This window comes from Daphnia pulex, chromosome 4 (assembly GCF_021134715.1).
Source record: "Daphnia pulex isolate KAP4 chromosome 4, ASM2113471v1".
Classification (NCBI taxonomy): Eukaryota; Metazoa; Arthropoda; class Branchiopoda; order Diplostraca; family Daphniidae; genus Daphnia; species Daphnia pulex.
Window position 1 is genome coordinate 6,166,993 of NC_060020.1, and position 12,907 is coordinate 6,179,899.

Genomic DNA, 12,907 nt, shown 5'->3' on the forward strand with positions numbered 1-12,907 from the left:
CAAACGAGCTTAGTAACCATTTCTATGCTTTTGATTGGTGCTGCCCCAATGCCCACTAGGGGCGCTATCACTGTGAAGAATTGCTTACGTTGTCTGGTACTCTGGTGTGTGCGTTTCTCCCACATGTTCTAGTTCAAAAGTTTTACAGCACAGCACACACGTTTGTTTTTGGTCTCCTTAGCGTTACACATTATTATTCGCCTTTCCCAGTTTAATTTGTTTAAGAAAATGCCACCTAAAAAGAAGACACAAAAGGCCAATGGTTTTATGATGTTCATGATTGAAATGAGACCAAGACTTGAATCTGATGGGCACAAATTTCCTGGGGGTTTGATGGATGTTCATCCTGTTTGTACTCCATTATGGAATGTATGACTGCTACAAAATTATTGTTTTTTCATGCATTTAATGTGTACACAAATTTTACAGAATCTGACCACAGAACAAAAAGCCGTTTATAATCAAAGGGCTAAAGGTGGCCCCATGATAAAAGAAGAGAAATTAGATACCCGTGGGGTACCACTAGCATGGAAGGAAAGAGAGGAACAGAAGAAAATTATTGAAAAAAGCCAAGTTTTCCAGAAAATTGAGGATTTGGTTGCATACTTACATGGCCAAGGAAGTATGGCTTGAAATTAAACTGGCTTATTCTGCTTCCTTAAAAATAACTTTTATCAAACACTAGCTCTGGTGAATCACTATTTCCATTTGGCTCACTTCAACATTGCTGTTTCTACTGACGAAGGAGAATACCCACCTTGTGAGATGGCCATAGTCAAGTTTTCGTTAGCAGATGGAATTGCCAGCTGTATACATGAATTTGTGAATCCTGGTGATAAAAAGTTGACTGCCATTTTTTAAAACAATTTTTAACATAATTATTTATAAACAGGACAACTGCGACTTGGTTATGCCTATGAAGCTGGTCTTCACTCAGAAAAAACACACAAAATTCCTGCTACTGGTTTTAATTTGTTCAATAATAATTATGTTGCCATCACCAACAGCATCAAAAGAATGCTAAAACAGCAGGTATATTTGTTTTCAACTTATTTTTTTTATATACATTTTCTAATGATGTGTTCATTTACAGGATGGTGGCTATGCCCCATTATTTTTCGTCGATGAAGATAGAGTAAAGGCGATTTATATTCTAGAGTGGTTAATAGAAAAGAGCTGTGAGTTGGATAACGGATACGAGAAAATGAATCCGTTCAAGACTTACAGCTTGAACAAACTCTTTTACGAGTTGCGTCGCTATGCCGATTTGGACGACCCGCGGCTGAGATTCACCAGTACATCTCAAGTGTCTGAATATTTTGGTAACGGAGTGTTTCAGTTCAGCCCAAATATGGCTTGCGAGGTAAATTATTTTAATAAATAAAATATGCTTCAATTAAATTACGATAAAATTACAATTCTTTACGACAGTGGCATGAAGATCAGGATAATGTGACTTATTGTTCATTGACAAAAGTGAAAAACTACGCCTACACTATTGCTGACATGTGTTGCGAGCATTATGACTTGTCTTTGCTGCCTAATCGCCACGTTCCTGCTAGCATTGCTGACGAACATCGCTACGTGGTTATGCCTAAAGCTGACAAGGTTCAGGATGCACAGGTGATAAATATTAATTACTATTTTCCAATACGATGAATAGTACATGTAAGACCATTTTTAGCAGACACCCGTTATGAAAGAAGATGACGAGGACGAAGAAGAAGCTATTGAATCTGTTCCACGCTTGCCAAACACTTTCTGTGAGTTTCTTAATTTTCTGAACGTGTTTTATTTGGTTATCGACGATACTTATTTGCTTGTTTAATGATCTACAGCGAAAATTGTCATGAAATCCGTCGGACCGCGCGTAGCAGCCAATTTTGGTAAACCCCAAAGTGTCCTACCTGGAGCTGGGCGTGGAATTTTAGCAGGAGCATCACCGATGAAATTAATTTCGGAACCCATAACTCCAGGACCACCTTCGCAAGAAAGTGCACCATCAACTCCCGCTGGAAGAGGCCGTGGCCGCGGATTTCTCTTAAGTGACGATTAAATCGTATTGATACCTTTCTTATTATCCTTATATCCTTACACGGTAAAAAAAAATTCTCAGTTTTCTTAGCAGCAGAAAATATGTCGCTACAATTATGTTTTCTTATCCATCCCAAAGTGATGTCTTACGGGGAAATTTCCAAAAATGTCTTTCAAATGTTAATCCAGAAATAAATTATGACTGTTTCTTTTTCCAGTACTTTCCGTATTTCCCATTTATTTGAAAAAACCAAGGGGAATATTCCCTTTTCAATATAATTGATTTATTTCATTAAGATGCTAACTACCGCCTTGACATTTAGAGTCTTCAAGTCGGCATACGTTTGGCCAGTGCCAATAAAGACGATGGGTTGTCCGGTAATGTACGTCATTGATATGGCAGCACCCACCTGCGAAAAAAGAGCCACTCACCATAAAAATTAAATGTCTAACTGTAAACAAAACCAAAAATAATTACCTTGTCATCGATTGTATCAAATTTAGTTAGGACGATTCCATCAATAGTATGCGGATTTTCTGAATTAGAGTAATCAGCTAATGCTTGGTTGAATTTGACCAGTTGGTCGACAGCCTCATTGCCTACAAGAGCTTCTCCGACAAAAAGTACCAAATCTGGCTCGTTGACTTTAATCAACTAGAATTCAAAAAATAAAGCATTAAAGAGAGTTTTTTTTATAAAAAAAAGTCCAGAACTTACTTTGGCTAGGGCTCTCATCAGCGGTTCATTGTCCTGCATCCGCCCAGCAGTATCAATCATCACAACATCAATACCTCCATCTCGAGCATAGTTAATTGCTTCTAAGGCGATTCCAGCAGCGTCTTTCCCTGTAATTATAACAAGAATCAGTGTAATTGATCGTCTCCTTAATACGAAAAAATTACAAGTTACCGTATCCTTTTTCGTAAAGCTGGACCATTTGTCTACCTCCATGCTTCTCCGGTGGATGAATCGAGTTCAAATGGCGCATGTGAGTACGAAGTTGCTCGACGGCTCCAGCGCGAAAGGTATCGCAGGCAGCAATCAAGACGCGAAAATTATTTTCTATAAGCCAAAAACAGATTTTGGCTAGATTGGTGGATTTGCCCACGCCGTTGACACCACAGAAAGACATAACATATGGCCGATTTTGTCGCTGGGATTCAAAGACGTCACGCAAAATGTCAACTCGTCGGCGGGGAGACAGGATTTGCACCAAAGATTCCGTGAGAGATGCTTTAACCGTGTTAGCCAAGCTCTCAAACGTTCCAAGCACCTTTTGGGGAGGATAGTTAAATTAATTAACATCAGATTTTTAAATAATATTAGAGTTTCTACCGACTAACCTTGCCGTTGAGTTTAGCGGCCACAGAGTCACACAATTTACCGGCAATCTCGGAAGCGACATTCTTAGCAATTAAGTGATCACGCATCTTATCCAAAACGGGTGTCATTACTTCTTCAGTTATGGTCTTTGATCCCACCAAGTTCCTATACAACCATCAATATTTAAAGCAACGTTTCAGATGAAGTAATAAAAAGCTGTTTATACTTAAATAGCGAAAATATTCCCGTCTGCTTCTTTTGCTGGGTCACTTGCTTCGGTACATAATCAGTTGTTCCCTCTTCTTGTTGTTCTTCTTCTTCCGACTCCGATTCGAAATCCATATCTCGAACTTCACCTTGCAGAGTGCCTACAGACTAAGAGGACAAAAAAATATACAAATATTGATTAGTTTGCAAGTCATGTTAAATCCGGAAATCTCTCTTACCTTGGGGTCTGGTAGGTACACAGCTTGCTGCGGCAACGGGCTTTCGCCAATATCTTTATCTTTAGTATAGTCTAGTGTTTCCATGTCTTTCGGGGCTCCACCCAATGGCCAAACTCGACTCTCTTTGGATTTCTTTGAAGTCGCTTTGGGACTTTTCCTGGAATTATGCATAGTACAAGTAGATGAATAGATGCTTCACGAAAGGAATTCCGCATGCTAAATTACAGTTTTTCAGTGGGTGGTTTGCTTTTGTTTTTCCCAGCCGCCATCTTCTCAGCGAACTCACGTCTTTTTTGCTGAATAATATCCTCTTCGGATAATTCGATGTTTTGGATAATTTCTGGTTTAACTTCAGGTACTTTGACTATTAATAAAATAATAAATTAGTATTTTGCTCTGAATACAAAAAAAACAAAAAACACAAATAACTAACTTTCAACTTTTTTAACTTTTTTGTTTTCCTTGTCATCTCCCTTTCTCTCAATCATTGAAGCCACTGTCTTCTTGGACTTCTGGGATTCTTCAAATGACTTCATCATCTTGGGAGCAGCTGCTTGCAACCTTCCCCAATCCTCAGCAGATTTAAGGATACTGTTAAACATTTCATTGATTTCAAATTTCCCTCCAAACTGTTGCAATTGTAGTTCATTCTTGTAGGCGTCTCGGAACTCCAGATGGATGTCATTTAAAAACTTGTCAACATACGACAGTTGTAAAATTTTTTGGTAAGCCACCACATAGACAAGTTCAAACTCATTGTCCAGTTTGTACTTAAGGGTAACATTATCGTGATCATATGACAGCTGGCCTGTACGTTCCTGATTAAAGGTCGATAAAACATTGTTGACAACATATGGTTGGACTTGAATAACAAGAGCAAAATACCTGTAGAATAACCGCTTTAATTAGCGCATTAACCGAAGAAGTAAATATCTGGGATGTTCCTTGAAAGCACCATAACACTATGCCTCCTTTGCTAAAAATTGAAAAAAAATCCAACATTTTTTCTATCGTTTAAAGCTGGTTCAACGTTTTTGAAATAGCGATTTGCCCTAGATTCTGTCTGCCTACTTTCTACACGTCACAACAATGAGTGATTCAACGTTGTCAAATGGTTAATTGGATTAGAAAACTTGAACGTCATTCTTTCCTTAATTGGCTGACTTTACCTTTGTCTCGTATGCTTCTACATATAAGCTTATCACATTTTAGCTTATTATTTTCATTTTTAATTCACGTGCGGAATTTCGTTTGAAGTTTTCGAGAAATATTTTACGCTTTACCATTTTCTTCACAGATGGCAGTAAGACAACGGCAATCATAGGAATGAAAATGCAAAATTTTATTCTGAATAAAAAAATTTTATGAATTTATAAGCAACGTTTAACCTTATCTGAAACAAGTTAGGGACTCTGAAAATATTTCGGAAGATTAGGTCATGGTATGAAAACCCGGGCCACCGCCCGGGCTGAACGAAAAAAAACCCAACCCGACTCGACCCACCGAGGCATTTTTTTTAACGGGGTGGGCGACGGGTTGAACCCCCGGGTCCGCGGGCCAACCCGAGCGGTGGCGCCATCTAGTAGTCACATAGAGAAGCTCGTTATTCTCTATGCCTGCGGCCTCAAAATATTGCCGCCAAATGCTCTACGATAATTTCGTAGCATGAAAAGTAGAATACGCGGTAGAAAAGGGCGTTCAGGGGTGTTCAGAAGACAGAATTGACGTGTCACTGTTGGAAGAAGAAGATAATTAAGAAATTAAGGGAATTTTTTAAAGTTTGTAAAAAAAAGTGTGTTTGACCCGATTTTTTACCCGGGCCGTTACCCGGCCGGTAAAAATTTTTTGACCCATGGGTCGGCCCGGGCCGAACCCATTTGCTCTGTTGGCCCAACCCGCTCCAACCCGCGGAAGAAGAAAAACCCATCTAAAAACCCATTTAAAAAAACCGCTAAAAAACGTCCAGGCCACAGCCCTAATCCCAGGTTGCCACGATAAATGGTAGTGACACCAAGCGGATTTTCTCCAGAACTCCAGAACTATGTCTGAACACGTTTTTTTTTCTAAGTCATTGCGAACGAAAACAAATTAGAATTTTATTTTAAAAATGTGAAAAAACTCGCATTTTTTACAGAATCTAGGTATTCTATGAATTTCGCTTTAAAAATATAGAAAAAAAGGAAAACCAAAAAGTAGTTTGATTGACGCTTTGAACCTACGTCGTCCCTCATGGAAACTCGATGCTCTTCTAACTTGGCTACCAATTTCTTAATATGATTAAAAATTGCTAATCATACCGCGTTTTTGGAAGCACATTCAAGAAACACGATTCAGTAACGCTACGCTTGGTGGCAGATCGCGGCAAAGGACTTTGGAAAAAAAACATGAAAACCGAGGATCTAGCCTTATGGGAAAATTCTAGTGCGAGAACATACCATCCCCTCATATACCATAATTAGGTAGATTTAACATTGCCGTTCAATAATTAATACTTTAAAGTAAACCAAATTTTAGTAGTTCACTTGGCCTAGCAGTAACAGCTGAGATAGACGGAATCGTTGGAAAGAATTTCGATCCTCACAAAAGACTTTCTTTTTATTTCAAAAGAGAGAACAAATCCATTTGATTTTATAGGAATTTATAGAAAAAAAAATTTATAATATGGTTTAATAACAATTTCTGGCATGATAAACGCACCCCATAATGAACAGGACATTGCTCGGAGATGTAGCTTTAATGTAGGAAATGTAATGGTGTCTACATCGACGGTATAGGGGAGACTGGAGTAAAACGGGACGGTTTTTGTTTCCCCCCTATATCTCCCAAACTAATTATTGAATTTCTTTAAAATTTTGTTTTTATGTATTCCATATTGTAATGAACCCCCCATATTTTTTATATAATTTTATAATGAACCATTTCCCCATAAAATACCTTTAAAGTTTCCTCAGATTTGTGGGAGGGGCCTATTTTGGGGGGTAATTGAGGACACTGGGGTGGGTGATGAGGGACGTCCTCCGTTTTCGCCTTAAAATTCATCAATAAAATTAAAAAAAATTGAAAAAGTGTTCCACTGCATATACTCTTTGAGTTTATAAATGTTTCAAATTGATTATTGTGTTAATGAACCTTTTTTCTTATAAATACAAAAACCCTTATGGAGCAGTAGGACATCCTGCGTTGCTAGGTAACGAAATCGAGCCTCTTAAAAATGCTGTACGCTGATTGGTCCGTAACTGTCCCAAATTAGCCAAAAACAGCTGTCCCGATATCCCGGTTTAGACACTTTTTTTTAAAAGTTCATACTGTCTAAACTAATCGATCTCAAATTATAATTTCTGTTTTAAACGATCAAGAAATGAATCAGCTTCATTTCCATATTAAATTTACATGCCATTAGCGTTTATTTGTTTCTTCAAACATAAAATGGCGGAGACAAAAATTTCTAAAAAAAAACCGTTTTTTTTGTTTTGTCAATAACTCATGCAGTTATTGACAAAAACCAACCAAATTTCATGCCAAATTAGATTATACAGATTTACATAACATACTAAAAATTTTTACAGTTTTATTAACATCTACTATTTTTCCCCCCACTGTCCCTTTTGACCCGGTGTCCCGTTTTACTCCAGTCTCCCCTACTGTAAGAGTGTTTCAATGATATCCAAAAATATACACCGTATGCACAAAAGTGTACCATACGACAAGGATGAGTTCTAATAATCCATTTTAACTACGGGAAATTACATAAACGTGTTACTGCTATCAGTGTCAATCCATAGCAACTATACCGTGGACATCCGTTCAGATAAGACGTATTTCTCATATACATGCCCTCATATTTACGTACAATAAGCGTACACTGAGCATCCATTTACCAGCGTGCTGAATTTGGATGTGTTTATATATCCATGAAACGTCCTAGGGAAATAGTGTGCACGGGGAGCGAAAACGACACCTGCTACCCGCGACACTGCCCAGCTAGCACGAGTTCTCCCAGATAGTGAACAAAACACGAACACGTCAAAAATCTCCGCACACATTTTTTCCCTCGTTTTGTGAGTGAACATATCACTCACAGTTCACTCCCAAAATGTATACTTTTTCTTACTGCTCACAAATCCCGCACAAATACGAACAAGCTAGTTTTATAATAATTTTGACATTTTTTACGTTTAATAAAACTGAATGATAAATTTACTCAAAAACACCAACTTTTCTTCTATGAATTGATTATGTATTGATATTCACTCAATTTTATTTTCCATGAGAAGTGGAAAAGCCACATAACGTTCACCTCCTTCTTCTTCAGCCTCTTCACAATTAAAAACATTTGGTACAAGAAAAATTTTATGCAAAATGAATGCTACTGGCCATAGTTGTAAGGTAGGAGAAAGACAATCAACATATTTGATAGACAAAATTGAATTCGATTCAGAGCCTTTAATCCTTTCAACAAATAATTCCCAGCACTCCCGGAGAGATTTTTGTTCGTTACGAAGGTGGCCAAGAAGTTTCGTAACTCAGTAGCACCATCGACATCGTTGTCATCTACAAGGATTTCTTCAATATCAGCGTGATGGAAGTCTTGCTCGTTGACTTCATTCTTCTCAGTTGCATAGTCTGAGTCGCTGTCCGAAGAGTTGTATGTCGATTAATCACAGCTTTCTAAAGGGACACCTTCATCACTGACGACACTTTCCAAATCATATTCAGATTCTAGTCCTTCATCAAATGATTCGTGGCTTACAGTGCTCTGTCGAAGGCTATCATCCCTTTCTATTTGGTGAACGGAGAAAAACTCTACATTGTCATTGTTGGAGTCATCATAGGATATTTCCTCTTCATCGTCACCCATAAAGCCGCTCTCTGTCATACATTCATCCCCCCAGCTCACGTTCGTTTCTTCTTCAATGGCATTTGTCAAGGTGTGCAAAAAACGATTGCGCAGTTGACGGGGTTTGACATTTTCTTTCCTCTTCTTAAACAATTTTGACATGCCTACTAAAAAATGAAAGGTTAAAGAAAACCTTGAATAACAACGGTAGACAACTATTGTAATTATTACCTCCAACAGTCCTTGTCTTTCGCAAGTTTACAGAATGTTCTGAAAGAGCCAACTTATCCAGCCTCAATTGGACTCGCAACCTCTAAATCTAAAAGCAAACAGCACGAGTATTAAATCAGGTTTACATCTATGAGGTATTGTCTCCAATTGTTTGTACCTGAGGATGAGTTTATTTTTTACAGAACACTAAAAGCTCAATGGCTAGTTTATAGGAAGTATGATGTGTTTACTTTTTAGATAATCATAAAAACACCTGTTCAAAATATTAAAAAAAAATTCATCAATATCATTTCCATGAATGACAAGTGCTGATTAAATTTTTTTACCTTATTTTAACTGCAACAATAAAGATCTCACAATCAATTAAGTCCAGGGCAATGTAATAAGTGCAGTTTTTAATGAAATGAAAGCCAAGCACTAATTTATAATAGCCGTGTCAAAAAGAACTGATCCGGACGCCATTAAAAAATGCAACTGCAATTTTGACAAGTCCCAATTATCGATATTTAAGAAAATTGCAGTATTGACATGTTTGAAACGTAGAATTAAAAACTTAATTTTTTATACAATGTTTGAATCACCATTTACAACTTATTTCAAAATTATATAAAATTTAAAAAAATTAACGAACTCATTAATTATCGGTGCAAAAGCAGAACTAATTTTTATAATTAAAAATGTTTCATCTGGCGACGTTGTTGTCTACTATAGCTTGTACGGAATTAGTAAGAAAGACTTGAACAAATGGCGGATTTGATCTCGTTAATGCCATCTAAAAATTGATTTTTTCACAATATTTCGCACAGAAAAGGTGAGAACACTTGTTACTTATGTAATGAATTACAACATATTTTGTTTTCAGTCAAGAAATTTTAAGTGTATCGTAGTATATACTTTTGCTAAGCAAATGCCGGTTGATTATCATAAAGGCCACGCTACTTCTATACATTAGAGATGTTCACAATCGACAACTTACTGTATTTTATTTACAAATAGGATCTTGGAATGACTAAAACCGCCATTTCATGGAAGTATATATTAGCAGAATTGTTTGTGGAAGACAGAACAGAACTTGCAATAGTCTCAGAGCGGTGGACCATTGATGAGAATGTTCTTAAGTATCCGTCCAACTTGAAGGGACCAAAAAGGATGAAGAGCATAATGGATCATGTTATACCAGAAGATTCCTGGACCGAGTATGAATACAGGAGGATTAGAGTCTGTGGTAAGTTCACTCATGAGTGACATTTTGCATTAACGATATGATGTTATATTCCTATTGCTGACACTGTGTGTTTATCTGATTTCAAAATAGTCTCAGAGAGGTGGCCATTGCTTAGGATGTTCTCAAGTATCCGTCCCACTTGAAGGGACAAAAAAGAATGGAGAGCATCATGGATCATGTAATACCAGAATATATACCTGGACCGAGTATCAATACAGGAAGGAGGCTTAGAGTCATTGGTAAGTTCACTCATGAGTAACATTTTGCATTAACGATATGATGTTATATTCCTTTGCTGACACTGTGTGTTTATCTGATTTCAATAGTCTCAGAGAGGTGGCCATTGCTTAGGATGTTCTCAAGTATCCGTCCCACTTGAAGGGACAAAAAAGGATGAATAGCATCATGGATCATGTAATACCAGAAGATACCTTGACAGAGTATCAATACAGAAGGCTTAGTCTTTGGTAAGTTCACTCATGAGTGACATTTGCATTAACGATATGATGTTATATTCCTTTGCTGACACTTTGTGTTTATCTGATTTTTAAAATAACTACATTTCAATTATTTCACTTTAGGTTACTGGAATCAGGCAAAAGAAATGGATCAACGTGCAGCTGAAAATGAATCTGACGGCTTGAAAACAACTCATGAAACAAGGAAGAAGAGTTTGTCGAGAAAACCTGCAATTTACTTTCCCAGTTCTTTTTTCCTTGGAAATTGCAAAAGAACACATTCTTCATCATCCAACGAGAATTCAAGAGCCATTGATCCAATTTCTCCAGTGATTTAATTGTTAACTCAATATGCAACTGTTGTGTTCAATTCTGACTTGGTGTTATCTTGTATGTCATGTGTTAACTAATATGTCATGTGTTCTAATGGACAATATAATCAAGTTAAGTGCACTTTACGTATTATTTATTAAAAAATTACAACGACTAGCAGCAAATAATAGTACAGATTTTATTCCCTAAAAATGAACAAAATAGACCCAGTCCACGCACTGGGAAGGTCTTTTGTTCACTTTTGTTCGTGAACTGTTCACGCACTGAGGGCGGCAATAGGGAGGAAAATGTACACTCCATGTTCATGTACATTGTTCATGAACAGGGAGTTTTTGTTCACTGTTTGTTCACGAACTGTGCGAACTTTTGCTAGGTGGGTGGCTACCTGGGGGGTCGACACTGGCTACCCCAACACTGGCTACCCGACACTGGCTACCCATAAGGCCGACACTGACTACCACGACACTGGCTACCCCCATTTGCTACCCCTGGAAAACGGTAGTTAAACAGAATACTCTCCTGACCTTGTGTGTTGTGCCTAACTGATTATTGACTATAACAAACAGTTTAAGGCTTTTAGCATAGTCTGCCTATTGTGGTTTAATTCTTTGATACAATTTTCTTTGAATCAACCAAGTAAGTTGGAATTAAATGTGTTGTTTGGAATATTTTGATCTCCAGTACATTTAAATGTATTATAGAGTGTTGACTGTGAAGTCTTGGATGATTGAAATTGACTGCGAATTCTCCAAAACTTTTTGTTCGCAGTCAATTGTCCAAGACTTTTTGTTCACAGTCAACAGTCGACACTCTATAATAGATTTTAAGGTACCGGAGATCAAAATATTCCAAATGACAAATTTAATTCTTGGTTGATTCAATGCATATTGTATCAAAGAAGCATATCACAATAGACAGACTATGCTAAAAGCCTTAGACTGTGTGTTACAGTCAATAATCAGCCGGCCACAACACACAAGGCCAGGGAAGTATTCTTTTTAACTACCGTTTTCCAGGGGTAGCAAATTGGAGGTAGCCAGTGTTGGGTAGCCGGAGTCGGGGTAGCTAGTGTCGGCCTTATGGGTAGCCAGTGTCGGGTAGCCAGTGTTGGGGTAGCCAGTGTCGACCCCCCAGGTAGCCAGTGTCGCGGGTAGCAGGAGTCCCCATGCCGTGGATGAAGACGCGGGAAAAGACCCCTAGATATATTGTCGTTCAGAGAGATTCTAAACTGTCGCGTATGGGACCTCCCTACATACAGTATTCTAGCCCACTACTTCACTGTCATTGAAAAAATGATATTTAATGGGAAGTCTGCTGATCAACATTGCGAAATGTATGGTGGAATGGTATGGCTGAGACGTGTGAGAGATACGACCATTTTATCCATTACCCAAACTCTGAGTTCCATGACTTGCTTTCGAATTTGTGGGATCCACAATACTAATAAAAATATCTCCAATATTCGGCAACCTCAAAGACTGTTGCAACGTGAATTAGGGATATTTGAAACAGTGTTTGCATTCGCACTTTAACAACCACACCAATTGACCCCAATTTATGCCGTTCTTGGGTGTCGCAATGCGATGCCAACTTCACCGTCAAAGTTCCTCATGCCTGCCCAGTCAACATAATCACCCATGATGGTGGAGTTCTAGACAAATTTATCGTGTAATCTTTCGGTGAAGGCAAACCTGATTAGGTCAGAGCAAAGGAAGAGATACAGCTGACATTTCCCAAAACCCTGTAGATCTTAAAATCTGGAATCCGCATCGAAAATCAACGCTGTGGATGAAGACGGAAACAGACCCCTCGAACAAACTAACAGACCCCCGGTAGGGATGTGAACCAATAGTAGGGATGTGAACAATTGGTAGGAATTTGAACAACATGAATAACAAATATTTCATTGTAATATTATTTAACAATGTAATTCTAAATAATTTAAGTCTACTATTACATTTAAGTCTACTATTATAATTTGAAATGCATAAAACAGATTTGGGTGTGAACGGTCAATAA

At 37.8% G+C, this 12,907-nt stretch overlaps 2 protein-coding genes and 2 long non-coding RNA genes across 5 annotated transcripts; 2 read left to right on the plus strand and 2 right to left on the minus strand.

The window, feature by feature from the left end:
• The first annotated feature begins 81 nt into the window (after positions 1 to 81).
• Positions 82 to 2,254, plus strand: LOC124192805 (protein maelstrom homolog). 2 transcript variants are annotated; one of them, XM_046586298.1, is made up of 8 exons: positions 82 to 369; positions 430 to 622; positions 686 to 832; positions 893 to 1,032; positions 1,094 to 1,363; positions 1,432 to 1,623; positions 1,685 to 1,763; positions 1,839 to 2,254. In XM_046586298.1, the coding sequence occupies exons 1-8, from the start codon at positions 229 to 231 to the stop codon at positions 2,054 to 2,056; spliced, it is 1,380 nt and encodes a 459-aa protein (XP_046442254.1). In that variant the 5' UTR covers positions 82 to 228; the 3' UTR covers positions 2,057 to 2,254. The 2 variants fall into 2 exon arrangements, with proteins under 2 accessions (XP_046442254.1, XP_046442255.1); XM_046586299.1 differs by having other exon boundaries at positions 1,688 to 1,763.
• A 1-nt stretch (position 2,255) lies between these two features.
• LOC124192804 (signal recognition particle receptor subunit alpha homolog) lies at positions 2,256 to 4,903 on the minus strand. Its single transcript, XM_046586297.1, has 10 exons — positions 4,690 to 4,903; positions 4,238 to 4,622; positions 4,030 to 4,168; positions 3,805 to 3,961; positions 3,585 to 3,733; positions 3,379 to 3,523; positions 2,945 to 3,308; positions 2,753 to 2,880; positions 2,513 to 2,689; positions 2,256 to 2,444 (listed from the first exon to the last, which is right to left on the minus strand). The coding sequence occupies exons 1-10, from the start codon at positions 4,804 to 4,806 to the stop codon at positions 2,319 to 2,321; spliced, it is 1,887 nt and encodes a 628-aa protein (XP_046442253.1). The 5' UTR covers positions 4,807 to 4,903; the 3' UTR covers positions 2,256 to 2,318.
• Positions 4,904 to 8,019: 3,116 nt separating this feature from the next.
• On the minus strand, positions 8,020 to 9,350 carry LOC124192807. Its single transcript, XR_006873849.1, has 4 exons — positions 9,199 to 9,350; positions 9,030 to 9,125; positions 8,873 to 8,960; positions 8,020 to 8,808 (listed from the first exon to the last, which is right to left on the minus strand). It is a non-coding gene; the product is annotated as an uncharacterized LOC124192807 (long non-coding RNA).
• A 225-nt stretch (positions 9,351 to 9,575) lies between these two features.
• Positions 9,576 to 11,008, plus strand: LOC124192808. Its single transcript, XR_006873850.1, has 5 exons — positions 9,576 to 9,683; positions 9,869 to 10,097; positions 10,188 to 10,336; positions 10,424 to 10,564; positions 10,679 to 11,008. It is a non-coding gene; the product is annotated as an uncharacterized LOC124192808 (long non-coding RNA).
• Positions 11,009 to 12,907: the final 1,899 nt, after the last annotated feature.

Bases quoted from the DNA above. Each gene is read 5' to 3' on its own strand.
- LOC124192805 (XM_046586298.1), top strand. From the start codon at position 229: ATGCCACCTAAAAAGAAGACACAAAAGGCCAATGGTTTTATGATGTTC. The intron at 370-429 runs GTATGACTGCTA...CAAATTTTACAG, and splicing joins TTTGTACTCCATTATGGAAT to AATCTGACCACAGAACAAAA. The intron at 1,764-1,838 runs GTGAGTTTCTTA...AATGATCTACAG, and splicing joins ACGCTTGCCAAACACTTTCT to CGAAAATTGTCATGAAATCC.
- LOC124192804 (XM_046586297.1), bottom strand. From the start codon at position 4,806: ATGTTGGATTTTTTTTCAATTTTTAGCAAAGGAGGCATAGTGTTATGG. The intron at 3,524-3,584 runs GTATAAACAGCT...ATGGTTGTATAG, and splicing joins GGAATATTTTCGCTATTTAA to GAACTTGGTGGGATCAAAGA. The intron at 2,690-2,752 runs GTAAGTTCTGGA...TTTGAATTCTAG, and splicing joins TGATGAGAGCCCTAGCCAAA to TTGATTAAAGTCAACGAGCC.